General features: G+C 44.1%; 1 protein-coding gene across 2 annotated transcripts in view; it reads left to right on the plus strand.

Annotated features, from left to right (window-relative positions):
- The first annotated feature begins 2,475 nt into the window (after positions 1-2,475).
- Positions 2,476-24,961, plus strand: part of ROS1 (ROS proto-oncogene 1, receptor tyrosine kinase) — a 123,646-nt gene continuing 101,160 nt past the window's right edge. Inside the window, exons 1-5 of one of the 2 annotated variants that reach the window (XM_072141714.1) lie at positions 2,476-2,678; positions 4,084-4,260; positions 19,751-19,820; positions 21,508-21,656; positions 23,082-23,217. In XM_072141714.1, the coding sequence (XP_071997815.1) occupies positions 4,117-4,260; positions 19,751-19,820; positions 21,508-21,656; positions 23,082-23,217 (499 nt within the window). In that variant the 5' untranslated portion in view covers positions 2,476-2,678; positions 4,084-4,116. Of the gene's footprint in view, positions 2,679-4,083; positions 4,261-14,308; positions 14,573-19,750; positions 19,821-21,507; positions 21,657-23,081; positions 23,218-24,961 lie in introns of those variants that run through there. The other variant, XM_072141715.1, reaches the window with a different exon arrangement.

Raw genomic sequence — 24,961 nt, forward strand, 5'->3', positions numbered from 1 at the left:
ACCTGTGAGAGAGGCCGAAGAAGTACTCTGCTGTCCTAAAATGTTATTTAAGTTTCTAAACAAATCCTTTTACTGGTGTGAAATTGTAACATTTTCTCTAAAACTGTTTTTCAAATCACATTTGAGAAATCTGCAGTACATCAGGATATAGGCTAACCATGTCTTCCGCCCTACACACTTCTCAGAAGAAGGAGAGGGTACATTCATTTCAGACGGAAGTTCCAAATCATTGTCCTGCACATGATTGTATGCAGTCCGTGGAAAATAGCCCGTGTGCCCTCCGGCCCAACAAAGTGCAGAGGACGGAAGTCCCTGCATCACATAAAAATATTACCGTTACAGTCAGGCAGACAAGTCCTTTCCTCATATTTTGATAGAATGCAAGGACTGCCATCCTTTTTCATGGTGTGCACATGATCGCGTGCAGGAGGCTTAAAACACTACTATGCAACTTTTTGATGGCAGAATTCCAACTTGCTTCGATCCTTCCTTGATAAATTGCCCAAGTGCATAAAAAGACAATTAATTAAGAGGTTAAAATGAAGTTACCAAATACAAGGTGCCCAGGACAGTAGAATAAATGTATGCAATGTAATATTTGTACAGGATACTAGATGCAGTGTTTCGCTGGTAACTGCAGGAGACTAGAGAGTATTTGGTATTTATAAAGAATAGGTGCTGCATTCCGCAACAAATACCAGGCTTTAGTTTTCACTTGCATGGCATAACTGTAAATAATTTTTTCAGGAAAAAGGTATCATGTGTTTTTAGAGTCTGTCTCAATTACATTGCATGTGAGTAAATAAAAGAACACCGTTTCATTGTTAAGAAATGACAAATGAACAGTATAATTCAGTATTATTAATCATCTAGCAGCTAAAATCATTTAATCCACCTGTAGTTAATAAAGTAACATTAATAAATGTGAATGTACTTCATACCTTTAGTGATGATGCCATTGTTTATTTAAATCTCTTAGCTTCTGTTACAGAGGGACATCTAGTGGTTAGTTACATAACGGGGGTCATTTTCTAAGGGCCCGAATCGCGTTACGAATACGGCGGGTTACCCGAATTTTTCTGTTTTGCACCGATTTTCCCTAAATTGCCCCGGGTTTTTGGCGCACGCGATCGGATTGTGGCGCATCGGCGCCGGCCTGCATGCGACGGAAATCGGGGGCGTGGCTGAACGAAAACCCGACGAATTCGGAGAAACCCCATATTTCAAAAAAAAAAAAGTGTCGCAGGACACACGCTTACCTGCACCCGGCCCAGCTTGGTGTACTTCAGTGCATTCCGATGAACTTCAGCGCAGCAGCGGCACCTGGTGGACGTTGGAGGAACTGCCTTAGTGAATCGCCGGAATACCCGAATCCTCCACAGTAAATCTGCCCCGTCCCTGTGCGATCCCCGAGCTGCATTCCCCGACTCCCATGCATAGCTGCCGTGATTCACTACGAGCGTGCGTCCGATTCCGCTTCCCTGATCAGGTCACCTTCTTCTTCCTGGTGCATGTAAGTGTTTGAGCTTGCAACATAAATTCCGCGATTTGTCCGAATCCGTCGGATTCCAAAATCCGGTCTCATGCGAAAACCCAACGAAAATGCGTCCGGGGGACCCAATGTGTTCTTTTCATTTGAGGAGCCTCCAACCAGGCTTTGCAGTTGTCCTCGGTATATTGGCTTAACTCATACACATGACCGTATTATCATAAAACAGGGATGTTGTGTGTTTTTCTCCTTACTGTGTAACATTACTTTTCTACCTAGGCATTCTTAATACTTAACACAATGCTTGTAAGCAGGGCAGTTTCTAGGTAATGTGTTGTACAGAGCAAATCTCAAAGAAATGTCCCCCCACGGTTATTAAAATATATACAATGCTCCCCGAATTTTAGCATAAACAGCCCCCCACAAATTACAAATACTAAAGACATGCATTTATGTATGGATTAGAGTGTATGCCGCAGTATCCCACTAGGTTACCCTAAAAAATTGCTCTCCCATAATTAATTCTAACATATATAGTGTCCCCCCTTTAATTAAAATCTACAGTGCCTTCCAAATTATAATATTATACCTGTCATGAATTATTATAATAGAGCATAGCAAGAGTGCGAACCTCGTCCTTACAAATTCAATTGTACTTGGATAAGAAGAAAGGCATTCTTGGAGGTTCACGCACCGGGAGTGGAGCAGGTCTGTGAATGTGTGATCATGAATCACCAGCAGGGGCGCACCAGCCATGAGGCGAGTTGAGACTTTCACCTCAGGGCGGTGTGCCTCCTGCTGGTGGAGAGGCGGCATTTTGCACGCTGCCAGGCTGCGCCGCTACTACTTACAGTAGTACTTGCATCATTTAGATGCAAGTACCATTGCTAACAGCACCGCGCAGGACATCCTGTGCGGCGCTGCTGTGACATAGGAAGTGCTTACTAGCGCTTCCTGTGTCACTAGCACAGAGGCAGCCTGGAGGAGCGAGGGGGAGGAAGAGCAAGGAGGAGGGGGAGTGGGAGCGCCACATTCAAAGATGTGGCTGGTCTCCCTGGAGGTGCAGGCCCCGGCAGAGCTGACAGGAGAAGCCCCGCCCACCAGCCCGGGCCTCCTGCACAGAGGAGACAGCTCCATAGGCCTCCCTGATGTATCCACTGCCTGACCTGGACCTGCTGCTGTATACCAGGTAAGTGTAATGTATATGTGTGTGTGTTCTCTGTTTATATGTGTTTTGTCATGTGTATATGTGTGTAAAACATGTCATGTGTGTGTATTTAGAGGTATAACATGTAAACATGTAACATGTATGACATGTAATAGCTGTATACATAGGTGTAATCCGTATGTATGTAGAGGTATGACATGTAATAGCTGTATATATATAGATGTAATGCATGTATATATAGAGGTATGACATGTAATAGCTGTGTATATATATATATATATATATATATATATATATATATATATATATATATATGCTTGTGTATATAGAGGTTTAACATGTAATAGCTGTATATATAGGTGTAATGTGTATGACATGTAATAGCTGTATATATATATAGGTGTAATGCGTGTGTATATAGAAGTATGACTTGTAATAGCTGTATATATAGGTGTAATGTATTATATATGTGTGTATATAGTGGTATAACATGTAATAGGTGTGTATATATAGGTGCCATGTATGTGTATATGCAGGTATACCATGTAAAGGGTGTAGATATAGGTGTAATGCGTGTATACTGTATATACAGGTATAACATGAAATAGGTTTATGTATATGTGTGTGTAATTTGTGATGTGTGTGTGATATATATATATATATATATATGTATACAGTAATTGCTTTCTTTTGGGTGGAGCTTTATACAGTCATTGCTGGCGTGGGGGGTATATTACTGTTCCCTGTCTGGACTACATTCAATGGGGGCCCTGGCTGTATATGTTTTCTACTACATGACGGTACTATATGAATTTTATACTACATGGCTGTACACTGTATCTATCTTGTACTACATGGCGGTACTCTGTATGTATTTTGCATCAATTTATTTTCACACCAAACCAATATGATGGATCTGGTCCTGACATTCCCTTATAAATGGCGGTGGGGGGGGGGGGGCATCTCTCTATGGCTCGCCTCAGGCAGCAGACAGGCTTGGTACACCCCTGATCACCAGTATCTGGACTTTACCAGAACAAAGCTTAGAACAGTGCTAGAACCAAGCTTCATACAGAAACAAAGCATCAGGACCAATTCCCGCTCCCTATATACATATATACAGTATCCCAAATGATTTTACATATGTACAGCCCTCTAATATACATGTATATAGTACTGCCATATATGCAGCCACCCCTTTTAATTCATACTGTGCCCCTGTAATAATTATACAGCCTACCCCACCACATAGGTAGCCAGCACAGTGAAGCGCCCCCCCCCCAGTAAATAGGTAGCCAGCATACTGCAGCTCACCCCCCAAAACAGTATATAGGTAGCAAGCCAGCACACTATTCCCAGTAATAAACAAAAACAGAGTACTTACCTTTTGGCACACCCACGGCTCGTCTTCTTCCCTCTTCTTTAGCAGTGCCGCAACCCAGCTAAAGCAGGATCACCCATGAGTCACTCCCTGCTGGATGACGAGAGTCCTGCCCCTCCTCCAGACGCTTTAGTTACCTCTGGCTTCATCTTCCCGCGCCCCAACTTCTCTGTCAATTTTGTGATCTGTAGTTACCCCAACGGAATATTACCACTAAGCACAGTAAGTACACTAAGCAATCTTTCACCGGGGGTATCTTTCTATAATGCACGATGCATCAGAATGTCTGTACTTATATGATACTTTCAAAGCCAGAATGGTTAAAGGGAACCTACCACCACGAATCTAACTATAAAGGTAGATGGGGTGGTAGGTGGATCAATGGGACGTGAGGATAGCCCTTTTAAGGGCTAATCCTCACGTCCCCGCACTTTTTTGCTAACTTTTAATAGCCAGATATGTAAATTTTGTTATGCGGATACTGGAGCGTGGCGTAGTCGCATCTGAGGTTACATGGGGCGGCTACTCCACGTCCCAGTAGCCTTGTTGTTCCTCCTACCCAAAGTCTTCAGCGCGTAGCTCCTCTAGCTGTGCGCCCTCGTCCGACGAACCGCGCCTGCACGGTCACTGCTCCAAAGCCGCAGCTGCACAGGCACAGGCCTGCTGTTCTGCGCATGCGCCTCAGATGCGGCTACTCCACGCCCCAGTAGCTGCATAACAAAATTTACATATCTGGCTATTAAAAGTTAGCGAAAAAGTGCAGGGACGTGAGGATTAGCCCTTAAAAGGGCTATCCTCACGTCCTTTTGATCCACCTACCACCCGATCGTAAATAAGCCCCAACGTCCCTATTTAATTAAATTAATTATTTTTTTTGCCCAGACTGAAATTTTAACCCACAACCTGCTATAGAGATAAAAAGCGTCTAGGCTATGAGCTTAGTGGCTGTCAATAGGAGGATTTTATGTACCCAAGAGCTTTATGCACTGGTATATACAATATGAAACAACGTTATTGATCCCCAGGGGGGAGGGATTATTTTGTACATAGTGCTCAGCGGGCTCACCCATGACTCTCTGTGTGTCCCCACACCCCGCAACATCTACTTACCCATCCTCGCTCCTGCTTCCGGGCCCGCAGCCGTGTGCGTGCGTCTCCTAGTGTGCGTCGTTGATTGGCTCTGTTCCCGACTATGCTCCTATGCTGCCTGCCCAGACCTGTTACTATGTCCCTGACTCTGATCCCATGCTGCTCTTCCTGACCTCCTGCCTGTCCCCGACTACGATTTTGCCTGACGGCTGTGCCACCTCGGAAAAGTCGGGCTCTCGTGAAAATCGGGTACCACTTCCAGTCCCAGGTGTCGACTTACGTCATCGTCTGCGTTGGTCCAGTGGGTCCACTACCCCTTGTGCCTGACAGTAATGGTGGTAAAGCTACAAGGGCCCTGGTCAAAGCATTAAAAAGGTGGCCAAAGCTAGATACCTGTTCCTTAACCCCTACCGTCGCTCGCCATAATATTTAATATTCCATGCCGTGTACTGGAAAGCAGGAAAAAAATTCCAAATGCAATGAAAATGATGAAAAAATGCATTTGCGCCATTTTCTTGTGGGTTTGGATTTTACAGCTTTCACTGTGCGCTACAAATGACATGTCTACTTTGATCTTAGGGTTGGTATGATTACTGGGATACCAAATTTGTATAGGTTTTATAATGTTTTCATACATTTACAAAAATGAAAACCTCCTGTACAATTTTTTTTTTATTTTGCCATCTTCTGGCGCCAATAACTTTTTCATACTTCGGTTTACGGAGCTGTGGGTGGTGTCATTTTTTTTGTGACTTTTGATGACGTTTTCATTGCTATCATTTTTAGGACTGTGCGACTATTTGTGCCTGCTATTTTTGACTCTAGGCGCTATTTTCCGTTACGGGGTTAAACACAGTGAAAATTGTATATTTTGATAGATCGGGCATTTTCGGACGTTGTGATACCTAATTTGTGTCATGGGTGGTCCCGCGACCCATATCGCGGGTCGCGGGCTCATCCGTGCTTCTCTGCCCTCGCCAGCGGGCTGCCAGCGCTGCTTAGCTTCCCCGGCTCCTGGCTCGCTCCCTTCCGCCATGCACACGCGGCCCCGAATGCTAGGGCGCGCGCGCGCGGTCACTTCTCAAAATTTAAAGGGCCAGCGCGCCATTAATTGGCGCTGGCCATTTTGCAGAATCTATTTAAGCGTGCCTCTTCCTGCAAGCCCCTGCCGGATCTTCATGCCTAGCGCCCTAGAGAAAGCTTTTCTGATGCCTTGTGCTCTTCTTGTGAATTCCCGTTGTGACCCTGGTTCCGTTTCTGACATCGCTCCTTTGCCGCCTGCCCTGACCTGTTGCTACGTCTCTGACTCCGATCCTGTGCTGCCTGTCCTGACCTCCTGCCTGTCCCCGACTACAAGATTGCCTGCCGTTTCTGTACCTCGACCTTGGCTGCCACTGCGGACAAGTCACGCCTGTGGAACGACCTGTTGGTACCACCCCGCAGCTTGTCTAACCCGCTTTGCGGCTGGCTCTGGTGAAAACCGGGTACCACTTAGACTCCGGTCCCAGGTAGTGGCTTGTGCCATTGTCCGCAGTGGTTCAGAGGATCCACAACCTCACGGACCCTGACAATTTGTTTATGATTTTTGCTGTTTATTTATATTTATATCAGTTCTAGGGAAAGGGGGTGATTAGAATTTTTAGGTTTTTTAATTATAATTTTTTTTGAACTTTTTTTTATTTTTACTTTTACTATTTTTCAGACTACCTAGGGTACTTTAACCCTAGGTTGTCTGACCGATCCTATCATATACTGTCATACTATGCTGATAGCACATTGTAATGAAAGGGTTAAAACGAGACAGCCTTGGGTCTTCAGAAGACCTGAGGCTGTCATGCCGATTGATCGCCACTTGCTGATGACGTCACGGGGAGCGACGATCCTTAGCAAGATGGCGGCGCATCTCTTTGAAGCCGCTGGCAGCGATCGGTGGGAAAACACGGGTGTGCAGCAAAGACTTACTGGCTATGGAGAGGGCTCAGCCCGCGAGCCCTCTCCATGCATCGGGACCTGACGTGCACCATACTAGTACATCACGCGTTGGTAGGGGGTTAACAAACAGCCATAAGTAAGAGTGCAGTCTGTGTTTGAAACATGTTCTCAATCTCAATCGCCTAGTGATGTTTACACAATAAAGATAATTGTACGTCCCTCTAGTTCTGTATGCTGACAATGTGGGTAGATTATCAGGGGACATGTTTATATACACTTTCAATTACCTTCTGAACATTGAACTAGTATTTGAGACATAGAAAGAGAGAGATGAGACAGATCAGAGATGAGATGATGAGATCCACGAGATGTCTATTGCACACAATGACAGGCAGCTCTCCTACCTCTCTGCTATTCCACAACACACTAGATCTGCTGAGACTTCCTGCTGTGCCTCCCCAGATGAAGAACTTATCTGTCTGTAGCTTGTAGTTCTCCTCATGCTGCTTCCTGCAGGTACTGGACTGAAGGGGGAGGAGCTAGAGTGCAGGGAGCAAACAGAGAGAAACTCAGCTCCAGGCCATCACACAGAAATCCAAGATGGCATCCGCGAGCCCAGGTCCAAAGTTACAGGGACGTGTTGCTTCATCTGTGTTTGCTTATTTACTAAGGGTCCCACAGCCGAATTTTCATCGGGTTTCCCGACTTTTCGGGGATCATGCAGGGGATTCCGTCGCACGTGATTGGATTTTGGTGCCGGCTTTCATGCGACACAAATTGGAGGGCGGGCTGACGGACTATCCGACGGATTCAGACAAACCGTGGGATTTCACTTAAAAATTGTGTTGCAAGCCAAGCACTTACATGCACCGGGAAGAAGAAGGTGAACTCCAGCGGTCCTGATCGGGGAAGAGACAGATGTCGGACAGATATCGGGCGCACAATCTTTATGAATCGCGGCAGAGTACATCCTCTTCGGACAACGGGGATCGCGCAGGGAGCAGGTAAGTAAATGTGCCCCATTGTATTTCCTGTTGGCGATATTTAATTTTCCATGCCCTGTACTGGGAAAAAAAATCAGATACAGAGAACTTGACAGAAAAAAAAATTTGTACCATTTTCTTGTGGGTTCTGATTTTACACCTTTACTTTTGTGCTCCGAATGAGACTTTCCCTTAATTCTTTGGTTGGGTGCGATTATGGGGATTTTAAATTCACATAGCTTTTATTAGTTTTTTAAAAATGGAAATATTTTGTACGAAATTTTTTTTTTCATTTTGCCATATTCTACTGCTAATAATTTTTTCATACCTTGGTGTATGGAGCTCTCTAAGGTGTCAATTTTAATTTATTATGAATTGCAATTTAACCAAAAAATTGGAGTTTCAGACATTTGAGTGTTATTTTCCTTGCATCGACAGAAATAACTATTTATAAATTGATAAATTGAGACTTTTCGGACACAGTGACATAACATGTTTATGACTTTTATTATTTCTTTATTTTTATATCAGTTATAGGGAAAGGGGGGGGTGATTTGAACTTTTATTATTTTTCATGTTTTAATTTTTTAACGTCCCTGGGTTACTTTAACCCTAGGGGATATGATCAATCCTACCATATACTGTCATACTACAGTATATACTACAGTATATGGCCTTTTTGCACATGATCTGTCACAATGTGCCACCGACTCAGAAATGTCATGGTGACAAATTGTCACTCCCCCAATATGCAGCACGCAGGGGCACATTTACTTACCCGGTGCGGAGGAGATCCCAAAAGTGCAATGTCCGACGACAGTGCAATGTGCCGCAAATCACTTACATCGTGCGCCTGACTTGCTGAATGCGTTGCTTCCCCGATCAGGTCCGCTGGAGTTCACAATCTTCCTCCGGGTGCATGTAAGTGCTTGGTTAGCAACACAATTGTTAAGTTAAATCCCGCGGTTTGTCCGAATGCGCCGGATCGTCTGACGGCCCGCCCCCCGATTTGTGTCACATGAAAACCGGCGCAATACACTTCTAAATGTGGCGCAAATCCGAAATCGTCAGAATATCCAACGTTTGTGCAGTCCGCGCACCCTTAGTAAATGAGCCCCAATGTCTTTGTGGAGAGGGCTCAGCCCGTGAGCCCTCACTTTACACTCTTTGCCGCAATCTGACTTACTATTACATCAGTTTATGGCAAAGGGTTAATTAAAAGTGATCCAAAAAGATGTACAGATCCCAAGCAGTATCAATGACAATGTCACCTCGTCCTGCAAAAAAAGACACCTTAATCAACACCATACTCTGAAGTTTTAAAAATGTATACATTTTGTATAGAAATATACAGCTTTATTTTTTTATTTGGAAACATTTACATTTTCTTAAAACTATTAAAACATAACAGAAACTATATAAAGTAAATATGATCAATTTTTCGTCAGTTGTACTGCATTTGGAATTTTTCAGCTTCCTACAGCTTTGTCCTATAGATAAAATGCCCTCATATGGCGCTGTAAACTGAAAATTGAACCCCTTTATTAGCAAAATGGCCGCAAGTACAACGTGTTACTTGGGGCAGAACACTCTGGGAAGAAGAAAGGAACACCCTTGATCACATGTGCAGACATGTAAGCCAATCAGTGACCAGTGGGATTATAAAAACAGGCGGCCGTTTGCATTCCCGTCATTTCACACTGCATGTGCTGTCTCTAGTGTCTTGCGGGTTGTCCTCAGTAGCTGATGAAGTGATTTTTGGTCAAAGTCCAGGGTGTCCGTTTTGGGGGATCTGTATACCCCAAATTTCAATTCTTTTTTGTTGCTAATGTTGATATCAAGAAATCCGTGTCAAATCAACATACTGTAGTTGATGGAGTGATTTTTGCTCAAAGTCCAGGGTGTCCGTTTTTTAAGGTTCTGTATTCCCAAAATTTCAATTATTTTTTTGTTGCTAAAGTAGATATCAAGGAAATCTGTGTCAATTACACATAGTTGGTGGAGTGATTTTTTTCTCAAAGTCCAGGGTGTCAGTTTTCGGGGTTCTATATTCCCCCAATTTCAATTCTTTTTTGTTGCTAAAGTTGATATCACTGTGAGGCCAGAACTGCCGGTGTCATCTAGCGGCAGTGTGTTGATCAACAACCCAAAGGTTCTCGATTGGTTGACTAGGTCATCCCCTTCCTCCCAAATGACATCTGACAACCCCAGCCAAGAGTCCGTGGGTTTGTCAAATACAACCCTTGGCATGACCTAGGAGCAGGTCAGCGGCCCTCATCTGTCCTCAACCAGTCTCTGTCCTGTTCCTTTCCCTCACCCAGAGATCTACTAGGTGGTCTGGGCTCAGCACCACTATACAGCGAGGACAAACTCTTTGAGGACAGTCAGCAGTTGCTTGGCAGTGAAGAGGTGGTGCAGACATCCGGTGCATCGTGCAGTAGGCGGGAAAGTATAGATGTGGAGAGTGGCACGACAAGGTTATGTTGCATTTGCAGGTAGTCAGGGTGTGCACACTGAGACCGTTGAGGAGAATAGCAGTGACAGAGAAACACAAATTGATAATGATTTAGTCGATTGCGCTTGGGAGCCGGGTGAAGCAAGGCATTGCGGCATTAGTAGTGCAGAGTGTTGGCGGTAAAATCACCAACTCGGCGGTGTGGCAATTTTTTGTTAAGACACCAGAGGAGCCGAACGTGTGTATATGTAGAATCTGGGGGCAGAAAGTGAAGCATGGCCAGGGAGCTATAGTTGACACCACGGCCCTGCATCAACACATGCAGTGTCACCATCCAATGGCCTGGGAGAAACGTGTCTCAAATGTGATGGTCGATCCTGCCGCTGCAGCAACAGCAGCAGCACCTAGTAGCACACATGCCATTTCAGCCAGTCAAGGTACCAGCACCTCTGACAAAGGGAGCTGTTTGTCTTTGGCATCATTTCCCGGTTTAGTTGTTCATGCTCCTCGCTACGCATGGCGCCAGCAGTCATTGTACGAGGCGATTACAAAGAGACAACTGTATTCGTCCAGCCATCCTAAGTTGTAGAAACTGACCGTGCTCCTGTCCAAGTTGTTGGTACTGCAGTCTCTCCCTTTCCAAGTCGTGGACTCTGCAACCTTTGGAGAACTAATAGCTTGTGCCGAACCGAGGTGGAGAGTTCCAAGCCGAAAGTTCTTTTCCAAAAAGGAAACCAGCCCTTCACAAATACGTAGAATAGAAGGTGGGCCAGTCCTTGAGCTTATCGGTTTCTTCCAAGGTGCATGGCAACATGGACGCGTGGAGCTGTAACTACGGTCAGGGCCAGTACATGTCCTTTACGGCCCACTGGGTGAATGTGCTTCCTGCCCAGCCACACCAACAACCTGGAGACGCTGCTTTCTCCTCCACGTTGTCAAACTGCTGCTCCTGCGCCAATGTCTGCCTCCTCCTCCTTCTCCACTACCTCAGCCTCCACAAGTTTAAGTGCTGCTCCATCATACCACATTTGCAGGGCACAGCGGTGTCACACAGTTCGTGGTTTGCCTGGGCGAACGAAGTCACACAGGGGAGGAACAGCTCCCCGGCATGCAGGAAGAAATAAATGTGTGGCTTTCTCCGTGACAACTGCAAATTGGAAACATGTTGACAGACAATGGGAGGAACATGGTGTCTGCACTGCACCGAGGAGTGATGGTCCATGTGCCATGTGTGGCCGAAGTAGAGAAGCTGTCCTGCCCGGTCAGTAGTGTGGCATCAGAGAGGGTGTTCAGGGCAGCGGGGGCCATCATTACCCCAAGGAGAACCCGCTTGTCAACCCACAATGTGGAGAGACTGACCTTTGTCAAGACGAATCAGGCGTGGATTGGCAAGGATTTCAACACACCAATGCCTTATGAATCAGATTAGATCAGCCATGATGCCTCCACTAAACATTCAGAAATAAGTCTGGATTCTAACTACCTGCCTCAGCCACTATTTTGATGCTGCCACCCACTTGATGCCACACATCTGCTGCCAGTTGCGCCATCTGCCTCCCACCATCTTTACCAGGGACTGGAATTGTCACCCACCTCTACACTCTGTCATAGTGCCAGTCCTTGAGCTTATCGGTTTCTTCCAAGGTGCATGGCAACATGGACGTGTGGAGCTGTAACTACGGTCAGGGCCAGTACATGTCCTTTACGGCCCACTGGGTGAATGTGCTTCCTGCCCAGCCACACCAACAACCTGGAGACGCTGCTTTCTCCTCCACGTTGTCAAACTGCTGCTCCTGCGCCAATGTCTGCCTCCTCCTCCTTCTCCACTACCACCTCAGCCTCCACAAGTTTAAGTGCTACTCCATCATACCACATTTGCAGGGCACAGCGGTGTCACACAGTTCGTGGTTTGCCTGGGCGAACAAAGTCACACAGGGGAGGAACAGCTCCCCGGCATGCAGGAAGAAATAAATGTGTGGCTTTCTCCGTGACAACTGCAAATTGGAAACATGTTGACAGACAATGGGAGGAACATGGTGTCTGCACTGCACCGAGGAGGGATGGTCCATGTGCCATGTGTGGCCGAAGTAGAGAAGCTGTCCTGCCCGGTCAGTAGTGTGGCATCAGAGAGGGTGTTCAGGGCAGCGGGGGCCATCATTACCCCAAGGAGAACCCGCTTGTCAACCCACAATGTGGAGAGACTGACCTTTGTCAAGACGAATCAGGCGTGGATTGGCAAGGATTTCAACACACCAATGCCTTATGAATCAGATTAGATCAGCCATGATGCCTCCACTAAACATTCAGAAATAAGTCTGGATTCTAACTACCTGCCTCAGCCACTATTTTGATGCTGCCACCCACCTGATGCCACACATCTGCTGCCAGTTGCGCCATCTGCCTCCCACCATCTTTACCAGGGACTGGAATTGTCACCCACCTCTACACTCTGTCATAGTGCCATTTTATGACCTCCTGCTGCTGCTGGCACCTCCTCACAGTCATTGTGCCACACTGTGGCTTACTATGTTGCTGCCACCATCAGAATTTGTCATTGTGCCACTCTCTGGCCTAATGCTGTTGCTGCCGCCCACCTACTAACACTGTCATTGTGACACTCTCTGATCTCATGATGCTGCTGCCGCCACCTCCAAGCTTTGTCATTCTGCCACTTTGTGGCCTACGATGTTGCTGCCACCTCCATAATATGCCATTGTGCCACTCTGTGGCCTACTCATGCTGGTGCCAACTGACCGCTGTCTCCCTGGAACATCCTGTGATTTCGAGAATGCTGTTTTCACCCTCCTCCACTCTATGGTGTTGCCACTATGTTTAGTTTCCCCTTCATTTTATCTGTCAGAAGGAATGAAAATCCTCAGGATTGATAGCCAAAAGCAGGAGTGGATACAGAACACAGAGGACATACAAATATCCCATTTACTGGTCATCTCTATTTTGGATCAACTCCTGTTTGTTTTTGGCTTTAGCAATACTGATGGATTATTTACCAATTGAAGCGGACACTGACGGATGAAGAGAAGGGCAAAATTATCAGTGACGTCAATGCAAAATTACTGCTGACATCCTCTCCACTCTTTTGGGTTTTTCTACATGAATCCGCATTTAACAGAACAGGTTCTGTCGTAATCTATGGAATCATCTGATGTCAGTGTAAAAAGAGTGCACTCTCTGATGTTACAGTGGGATCTTGGCCCTCAGCTCAGTCCTTTCGAGCTGGCACAGACGTTACCTTCTCAGGCTGTGTTCCCACTCCACTTATTTGGTCAAGTTGGCCCCTGTAAGTGTCCATGGAAGGGATTCTAAGAGTGGCGGCTGTCATGTGCATGTCATACTAAAACACAGCATTGTTTGAAGACTAAACCACGCTCCCTATGCATATTTGAGCATGGCACAATGTTCTACAACACCCTATAGACTCTCCGCAGCCAGGAAATACCTGTTTTTTAATGTGATTTGACAATAATCGATTTGGGTCGAAAAGGAATTTTGTCGAAAAATTGGGCGAACTCTGCAAATCGAATTTTTTTTAAAAAATGTGCTCATCTCTAGTTACCACTTAAATCCCAGTAGAATAATCACTATTTTTACAAGTTAGCTTCATTGGATTGCTAGGTTGTGATGAACTCTTGATAAGAAAAGAAACTAATGTACCTGCTTGGTGGATGAGTAACTAGAACACAGCCTGCGACATAGGTACTACACAGGAACTTTAGTCATAAAAGGGTGTGACTCAATTGTGAACAACTAGATTCAGACAAGAAATCAGAAATAGCAGCATAAATGCAGAGATCTGTTATATGCTAAATGCCAACATTACTTATAAGCTGCATAGAAGTCTGTGGCTATCACATCTGACTGCACATTGATTACTACAGAAATATATTCGAAACACTGCATTTTTCTGTCTGACCTTTCAAGGAAGTAAAACAGCAACATTAACTACTATTGGACTATAAGTATGCCAGCGGCCACATGCCAAAGCTCCCAAATTGCACTCTGGAGTGTAGTTGTGTTAGTTTTCGGGAATTGGCTCTTTTTACAAGGAAGTGCCCAGGTAAGATACTTAAGTTTATATTTGAGTTGTATTTATTGCATATGTATATAGATTTCTATTATTGCTGTAAGAAATATTCTTGCTACTTGTGGAAAAGTGCATTTTTTTGTATTTATGGTTAATATTTAATGTTTTATTCTAAAATGATTATATTTCTTATTCTATATACATTTTCTCCTATAGAGACCATGCATAGTCATTTGTCATTTGACTGGCTGACTGCCACAGCTCTATGGGGGATATTTATCACACGCTGGCGCTCGCTGCAAATTCGGCTTCTGCCTCTTGATGTATCGGGCTGCCAGCAGCGCAGCGTTTAACCTACGCCAGACAGGGCCTAGCGTAGAAAAAAACGCAGCCGGCGACTCTTCACATATGACAGTAACGCCCCGCACCGGTCCACTCCCGCCACTGGCGGTGCGCAGAGGTCCTCATAAATATCCCCCTATGTCCGTCTTTGGAGTTCTGCTGAAGTCAGATTCATGAAAGTGGCTCTGGCCCTTGATAAACCTGCTTATGGTTCGTGGGTTTTGTGAATGTCGCATGAAAAGTCACAAAAACCCCATAAAAAGTCGCAACATAGACCAGGGTGGGGACTGTAGTAAATTTGCAACGAATGCCGCTCATAAACGGAAATTTGTGCCAAATCGAAAAAATCATGAATTCATTCGTATTGTGAAAACTAGTTTATGCAAACAAAGTCAAAGTGCACTGTCCTATATTCATTTGGTGCAAAGAAAAGTCACAAACATAGAAAAAAAACCTAATGATAAATTACCACATTTAGTCTCAAATTTCTCATAATTTATATATGGCGGACACCTTTGTGAAATATTATGAAAATTTACATTCAGCACTCCCCTGGTAATTGATATACAATGACCCCTGGAATGTGGAATATAATTAAAGTTTCTTCACTTTCAGTGATCTCACGGCTGCCTCTTAAGGAGCAGGAAGCAAGAATGGGGCACATTTACTTACGATTCCGCTGGAGTTCACAGAAAGTGTATTGTCCGACGATAATGCACTGCGCCGCTATTCACTAAGATTGTGCACTCGATTTCCTGCGTGTGTAACTTCCCCGCTCAGGTCCAACAGAGTTCACCATCTTTTTTGTGGTGCATCTAAGTGCTTGGGCTTGTGACAAAATTTGAAAGTTAAATCCTGCGCTCAGTCCAAATCAGTCAGATCGCCCAATGGTAGGTCTACTTAATTGTATCATATGGAAGCCAGCGCAGCTGTGCCAAAAAGAGGGTTGCGTACGACACAATCGCAATGCACCCGCTACTTAAATACCTGTGCAAGCCTGTGCCCAGAAAACGGTGCACAGTCTGACTAAAGTGCGCATGTGACCCTTAGTAAATGAGCCCCAATGTCATATTTCTAAATGTATAATGTGCTGAGTTTGTCACAATAATGTCTATACTTAGTTTAGCACACTGTGCTTTATTTATTGATGGAAGGGCAATGAAATTCCAAAATCTGAATCAGTATTGTTTCACTACCAAAGAACCAAGAGCCATCATTATTAACCTGTACAGCCACCACAATGTATCTTTACTTAGCGGTGCTCTTAAATCTGTATGGCGAGATCTCAATGGATATTAAACAATCCTATATCATCAGGCTCCGTGTCAATTTCTGAATCCGTTAACCTCTTTTCACTTAATTCCTTCAGACCCATTTGCACCCATCAGAGCCTGGGCTATTGACTTTTGTTTCAACTCGCCCATTTCTTATGTTCTACTGTCCCCTTTTCATTTTTTTTTGCAAACTTGAGACAACACTTTTTATGATGATATTGAGTTTGAAACTTCATCCAATATTTTTCTGGCCAACATTCCAAGCTTGTGTAATTTGCATCACAATGCTTGTATGGATGTCTATGATGGTTGTACATGCAGTTTTGCTGCTTTAAAATAGACTGATGTAGATTTCCCATCTCTCTCTGTCGTTCTGCAGCCTCTTCCCATCTTCTCACTGCTGCAGCTTAGAACCCGAGGTCACGTCACTGGAGCTCAGCAACTTAGTATAATCTGCTGATCTCTGGTCACACAACCTTCTGCAGTAGCCAGGAACAAGCTCTACTGGTCCCTATGGCAGTGTGCACTCTCCTGCATGATTGGCATGATCGAGCTGTCAGTGTGACAGACCCATCCTGTACTGTGATACAGGACCAATATTATCAGTGCCTTGTCACAGCCATCCCCAAATACAGCACTCATACTGAGAGCTCTATCTGCACTGGGATCCCGTGACTTCAACGAGATTCCCGGAGCAGACAAGGTTTATAGACATGCAGAGAAAATGCAATGTGCATCCTGGGTTGTTACCATAAGATCCCTGTTATATGTTATCTGTATATAACAGAATATATAATGGCCCACATTTACTAAAAAGTGTGGGCTTGCAACACATTTCTGTTGAACTTTACATGATAAATGTGGCGCAAGGGTTGACTGATCACAGAAAAGCCATTTCAGTGAAGTATCAGACACTTCTTAAAGGGAACCTGTCACCAGGACCTCATTTTCACTAAAGACAGGTTGCAGGAGCTTATTACACCTGCAGTGCAAATCTGCCTTTCTGCCTTTTCTAAGCATTTGCATTACAGTATAATTGTGTGTTATAACTTACTCTTGCACCCTGACAAAATCCTGGGGTAGTCACAGGGGCTGGACTTTAGGGTCTGTGTTACTCACTCCTCAGAGCTTGGCCTCCATCTTTGTGCTCGTGTACAGGTGGGACAAGCTGTATAGGAGCACAAAGATGGAGGCAGCCTGCAGCTCAGACAAGTCACATGTTGTTTTTTGAAATGCACCCAAACCAAAGCCCAGCCTTTGTGACTACCCCAGAATTTTGTCAGGCTGCAAGTGCAACACCCCTGCCATTGCATAGGCAGAGGAGTAGTTGCGAATAAGCTACTTTGTCTGTGTGTCCCCATCAGGTGAGCCTGTACAACTCACTTCAAGGTCATATAGTTAGATAGTGGTAATTAGCAGCGGTAGATTCTGCCTGGACAGGCAAGGGTTAAATCTGTATTTGATATTGTTATCATCCAATGATGTTCCACCTTTGTAACTGGAGTGTGAATGGAGAGTGAGACCACCTAACCAGGGATTAACAAAACCCTTAGTCAGGGAGGGGTTAGAGGTATTGAGTTCCAGAAACTGCTTAGAGCACAAGCTCTTGGAACCCAGCTCTCCTAAAGAGAACATCCATTAGATCACCGAGTGACCAGAGACAGCGTGTGGTGCACACCTCTCGTGCCTACACACACAGAACACTCAGGATTAAATCTGCAGCTTCCAGCATTGGACACAGCTACATCCCAGTCTGCATCTGCACCCAGGCTGGTGAACTAACTCCTGAGGTTCACTCTCCATGACCACTCTCCAGTAATTCGGACTAGCTAACAATCCGGCCTCTGTACAGAATCATTTGGCGCGTTACCTGCTGTTGGTTCAAATAAAGAACTAACAGTGCACAACGTTGCCTCTGTCTGGTCCCTGCTTCAGCTGTCACCATCAAGGGTGCCCCCATTTATCATCCAGGGACTTATACTACAAACACTAAGGGGTTGCCCCAGGGAGTACATCAGCCTCTCCCTCCATATTTCTTGCACACACCACCTGCTGGAGACCTGTCAGACTGTGGGACAGCTCTCCAGCCCATACCAAGCACCGTGATACTAGCGTGCCGAGGCCGCAACTGCCAGCCACTCCGGTATTCTGGGCCCCGGCTTCCTCCAGGCCCCAAGAAAAGGCTAGGCCCCGGTGCGGGATGTTGCACAAGAGTAAGTTATAACACACAATTATATTGTATTGCAAATGCTTAGAAAAGGCAGAGAGGCATTTTACACTGCAGGTGTCATGGGCTTTTACAATCTGTCTTTAGTGAAAATGAGGTCCCTGGTACAGGTTCCCTTTAAATACATGTGCAAGCAGGGGCGTAACTAAGAGTGTCAGTGAGCCAGCAGTTTGCACTGAAAAGAATGTTCAGAGTCAGACAGAAAACTGGTGCAGGGACTTTAATTAATTTGGGCCAATGTGTTCACTACTAAGTTTAATAGTTTTAATAAATATAAATAATTTATTAATAATATTTTAATAAAAAAATAAACAAAAACATTCTATTAAAAAAACTAAAACAAAAGTGATTTACTCCTCTTTCACTCCTAAATTAAAATAAAAAAACTGTCAAATTGGTGGCTGGCATTAACCAAAGTAAGTTTTGGGTGTCTGGTCTGGGCATGGGGGTCTGATGTGTCTGCCTTAGCTTGGACAGGGGTTGTGGGGGCATTTGGAATAGTCTGGACATGGAGTTGTGGGGCGTCGGTCATAGTCTGGTCGGCAAAGGGGGGCGGCCTGGGGCGTCAGTAATAGGCTCGGTGGGGGGGGGGTGTGGGTGTGCTGGGGCGTCAGCCATAGTGTGGACAGTGAGGACTGGTGCGTTAGGCATAGTATGGTCTGTAGGATGAAATTTCTGAGGAGACAAAAATGTTGTGTACCCTTTATTTAATACATGATGTAAAAGTACTATGATTCTCTAACTTTTCTATTTAATAAAACACTGGTAGTAATGCTTATCTTGATTAAATATCAGTCTATTAATACTATGTATGCCTGGGAGTTATTTATTTGTATTACTGAAAATTTAGTACTCTTCTTAGGCTAAAAATATATCCTGTTCCCTGGACAATTATACAAGCTTATACCTCTTGTAGACTGTAAGCTCTTGTGAGCAGGGCCCTCACTTCTATTGTTCCATATGACTGTTTGTACTCTGCAATGTACTATTTTAATTGTATATGTCCCCTATGATTTGTAAAGCGCTACATAATATGATGGCGCTATACAAATAAAGATTATTATTATTATTTACTCCTTAGAAATGAGAGGAGTATTGTTACCCTTCTGGAAAAAAGTTAGTGAGGAGTATTGATATACCACAATTTCTATAATTAATTTGGTTGGCATTTTATATATTTTATTCACATGGGGGGGAGGGGGTACTTTTTTGAGATTTGCTCTGTAGAGTAAATTACCTAGAAACTAACCCGGTAAAATGACTGGGATTTTCCATTATTCGGTTATGGTAGATAACTTACTGTATAACCTCTGCACATTGAAGTCCTCTCTTTTATTGATGTATTTTAATCTATCTTTATTTTTACAGATTATACTCTGTGATGTACAATGTCATTATGTCAAAATGACGTATAGCGATGTACAAGACAATTTAGAAGGTACGTGCATTAAAACACAGTGGGATGGATTCCTTATCACAATACTATTCTGCAACATCCCCCATTGGGGCCTAGTCATTGCTTGTGGGCCTGGAGACAGCCGGGGCCCAGAATACCGGAGTGGCTGGCTAGTGCGGCCCTGGGCACGCTGTGGTCACGGTGTTTGGTATGGGGACCGGCGGGCTGACCTACAGCCTGGGAGGTCTCCAGCAGGTAGTGTGTGCAAGAAATAAGGAGGGAGAGGCTGATGCATAGGTTTCTCTCTGGGGCAACCCCTGAGTGCCTGTAGGATGAGTCCCTGGATGATGCATGGGGGAGACTGTGGTGGTAAGCAGCTGTATCTGGGGATCAGAGGGAAGTAACATTGTGCAAATCAACTTGCAGTTTTTTATTGAACCTCAAACAGCAGGCAATGGCCAAACACGATTAACATCGGATTCTGGTTACTGGAGTGGTCATGGAGAGTGGTCCGCAGGAATGGTGCGCCAGCCTGATTGTAGATGCAGGCTAGGATAGTTGAGGTGGAGCTGTGTCCAAATTGTGGAAGCTTCAGCTCTAGGGTTAAAGTCTCCTGACTCAGTTACTGGGATCAGTATCTGTGGCAGCACCGAAGGTGTGCCGCACACATTCTCTCTCTCCTAGCATTATGTTCTGGGTGAGTTGTGCAGGCTCACGAGATAGATCCTTATATGGAGAGGTTGCTATCCGGTACTCCCACCTTGTCAATACAGGAGTGTTGCAGTTTGTTTCAATTCCATGTTTTACCTCTGAAAGAAGACTGCTGTGCTGTAAAGCAAATAAACTGTAGTGCAGTAGAGTAGAATAATAGGTTAATCCATAAAAAGAGGGGAAGTCTTTGGCGTAACCCCTTCAGGTCTAAGCCATTTTAGGGCTTTAGGACCAGTATTAAATAACGAAAAACTCAACAGTTTGATACCAAATTTCTCCTGAGAATGAGGATGCTCCATATGTGTTGTATGGGCACATGGCTGAGCATAGAATGGAAGTAGCACCATTCAGAGCAGATCTGCATTGTCACAGGGGGTTACAGATCACGTAAACGCAGGGTTCGATGGGGTCCGAGGTACCTCCTTCAGACCCCTCGTTGCTCCCCAAGATGAATAGAACAGATGGCCGTGCATGTCTGTGCTGCTCCATTCATCTCTATATAGCTGATGGAGGTTGCTGAGCGCAAAAGACCTGTATGCACCCGAATCACCGGTACAATTAATCAGAAGGAGTTCTGGGACTGTACAGGAATCATGATTACAAGTCAGAGCGGATGTTTTGAGGGGAAGAAGGGACTCCTTGCATCATATATCAATATAATACACAGAGTTTGGTCCTTTGCACTGTCCATTAAATCTGGCCAGCGCATGGTCCTTGTTAATCTGGCTTCAGACACTGTTACTGCCACTTTGATGTTCAGCAGACTTGTATACAACTGAAACACTTATACAATTAATCAGGAAGTGGGAGTTCTGGGACTCCTGGGTTCCCTCTCTGGCTGGGCCATGACTGGAGTCCCAGTATCCCCCAGCCACCCTCCTGACCGATAGAAACACAGCCAGTGGGTGCCAGAGGGAAATCTCTTCTTTCTGTCTTACTCTGCCATGGTTGGCTTTCTCATTTTAGGGCAGATGAAGCAGTACTGCTGAGGCTGCTGAATATTTTTTTTGTTTTACAGACTGTAATATTGTGCCAACTCCTCCTTTTGTGTCCTTTATTGGGTCACATAATGTAACATTACGGTGGAATCCAGGAAATGTATCTGGCACAACATATATGATCCAGCACAAATATGCAAGCATTCCAAGTGAATGGCAAAACACCAAGGTAAGATGCAAGGGTAAAATTTCATCTAATATGGATTACACAATTTCAATCAATCAATTTAAATGAACTGTTTAAAGGAAATCTACAATAGGTAATCTGCTTTCTGAGATATTCCCCATGGTAGATTACCGTCCAGGTAGCAGGTGCATCACGTTTTTCACTAATCAAAGGCTGTAGCTGCTGCCAATATGAAGTTTAATGCTGGAATATGCAAGTCAATTTCTAAGGCTACTGGGGGCATGGAGTAACCTGAGATAACTCTGGGGGTAAATGATGCGCCACATCCCCAGTAGCCACTATTGGCCCCCCTCTATCAGCTACTGCCTGGCATCATTTTAGCTCTGCGCAAGTGCCGTAGCTCGCTGCTGGCATCACACCTGGTGCTGGGGAGCTCTGGGCATGTGCAGAGCTAAAATAATGCCGGAGCCGGGCCGGAGCAAAAAGAGGAGGGTCAGTAGTGGCTTCTGGCGGTGTGGTATAGCTTGAGCCTCCAGAGGTGTCTCAGGCTACTCTATGCTCCCAGTAGCCTTAGAAATGAATTTGCATATTCCAGCATTAAACTTTATTTCGGCAGCAGCTGCATTACAGAAAACGGGGATGCAATTGCTGCCGGGACAGGAAATCTACCATGGGGAATATCTCAGAAAGTAGATTCCCCATGGTAGTAAAAATTCTCATAGCGGTGCCATACTCTTGCTCAGTCAGGATCTAGAATAGGATCTTTCTAAGCTAGCACATATTTGGCATATCCACAGGATATTAATGGCACAAATATGCAATAGAAGCAGGATTGCACCTGCAGGAGCTGCACCTATCAGAAGAATGGGGAACTTCTGAATCCTATCTTACAGACTGATAATGGATAGGTGATTTAATATGTGTTACATACTAATAAAATATTACCAATGTTCTGTGAACATTATGATTAGAGCACTGTCAAATATTTTTTTTTATTTATTTCTTTAAAAAATTCAAAGCCAATAAAAAAGCACAGCCCCCCCCCCACAGCTGTAGAAAGTTTTTCTTTGAGTACTACAGTATGCTTTATTCAGTATAGGGATCTCACACACCAGTTCACCAGCTACAATCCTGGAATATAAATTCATTTTTCACAGCCCTGCAGTTACTAACAACACATACAAAGGTATGCTAACACAGATCTCCAGGGCTATCTAACACTGTTTACAGCTTTGTATGGTCAAAACAGCTTACAGGTTCTATCCTTGCTACACACCATTTTTATCTAATTAGTAGGGATTTAACTTTGGCACTTATGCTCAAAAAGCTATTTTTGACTTTTCTTTATATAATTTGAAAGAGCTTTTCAGTATACTTATGTACCTATTATATTTACCACCCCTCTACCTTCTATATTGAACATGCAAACATATGAAAAGCCTTACTTATATTATCCCTAAAATACAGGCTGTAACAGAATCTTCTTATACTGTGAGTAATCTGCAACCCTATACTGAGTATTTGTTCCGTCTGATATGGATTATTTGTCATCTACAATTCTACTCGCAACCTAGCCCTGTCTATAGAACCCGTTCATCTGGAGGTAAGACTTGGACCTATTCAATCTATATTATTTTTGTGCTTTTTCATATTAAAATACATTGAGGATTAAATTCCATAAATATAACATATTTAAACAACAAACAAATACAGGCGGGACAGTGAGACAAAAGGATTGTAATCCAGTGTGGGTGCAGGCTCCAGGGATTCGACTCAAAACCCCAGCGGATATCCAAAATTTGTAGACAGAAGAGCAGCACTCCTTGGTATTCAAATTTATTCACAAGTGGAAAATACAGTGCAACATTTCGGTTGGCTCAATGCAGCCATCTTCAAGCAATGTGAACAAGGTTACATGCCAGGTTTAAATTGCCCCGCAGGATGTGACATCATCAATGGTCATGTGATACAAACATTCAATGTAAACAACAAGAGTGCATAATGCAAATCTGAATATCACCATAATATTGTGTAAAATACATCAGATTCAAGTATACAATGGTGTACAAGTATTTGAAGGAGACATTCACCATGTTGCGCTCAAAATAACTGTACCGCTCCATACAGAGTTAAAATTAAAAAATGTTTAGTGCCATGGGATAATCAATCATTCATTCCCATTTCATTTGCCATATTTATGCAGACCAAACATCTAATACACATTAAATGGTTGACTGTTAAAAAGAAATAGAGATGATGAGATCAGAGAAGAGAGAGTACTGCGGAGGAGATTTATCCAAGTTTCATCTGTATAGGAAACTTTACAAAAATGTAGTTTTATTATTAAGGCGTGTTTGTCTTCCAGTTTTATGGAGTAGAGGATAACACTTGTCATTAAACAACTTATATATAAATGTATTATGCTGACTTGTTAACTTTGCATTTTTTTGCAAATATTGCTGGAACTATAGGTTTCCCAGGGAGTATTGAAGGATATGAGGATTTATGCATGCCTGGGTGAATGTTAATCTGTTGGTGTTAAAATGAGAAAAAAATTATTAAACAAAAATAATTTGGTAAGAATAAGGTCTTGAGCTGCTATTTAAATATGGAGGTTTTGGCCAACTGTAGCCTAAAGAAAACCTACATTTTGGTTTGATGCATTATGAAGCAAACATACCTTGAGACTGCTGTAGCTATACTGATGCAGGATCATATCTTGGTTAATCCCTGTGCTGAGTGGTTTTGCTGATAAAACAATTATAAAATTATTATAATGAAGCTGTCTCTATGGCTGGTTCAGCACTTCACCTAGCACAGTGATGGCGAACCTTTTAGAGACAGAGTGCCCAACCTACAAAAATACCTAATTTAATGTCACAAAGTACCAACATGACAATTTTAGCAGAAACCTATTGATCCCAGATGTATAACAAGTTTCAATCATATTGGCGTCCTGAGGGCAACAATACAATAGAAAGAAGATGGAGAAATTTGGATTATAGCTTCCTTCGAGGGTCCCATGTAAGGGAAGAATCAGGGAACCCAGTGCAGGGACTCCAACGATAATCCATCTCTGTCCACACCTTCTCGCTTCCTGTGTAGTCCTGGCAGCCCAGGAGGTGTCACTTTAAAATAGCCCTGGGCATAGCATGTCCATGGCTGTCTTGGAACACAGGAGGAAGCCTTGAGTCACATCTAGCAAATTCTGTGCTGGTGTGAAGGCCTGGGTGGCCACATAAAGGGCTCTGAGTGCCACCTCTGGCACCCATGCCATAGGTTCGCCACCACTGTCCTAGCACATTAGTTATTCACTGCTGCACAGGATGATGTAATCACTGGTTCGA

This window comes from Engystomops pustulosus, chromosome 3 (genome assembly GCF_040894005.1).
Source record: "Engystomops pustulosus chromosome 3, aEngPut4.maternal, whole genome shotgun sequence".
Classification (NCBI taxonomy): domain Eukaryota; kingdom Metazoa; phylum Chordata; class Amphibia; order Anura; family Leptodactylidae; genus Engystomops; species Engystomops pustulosus.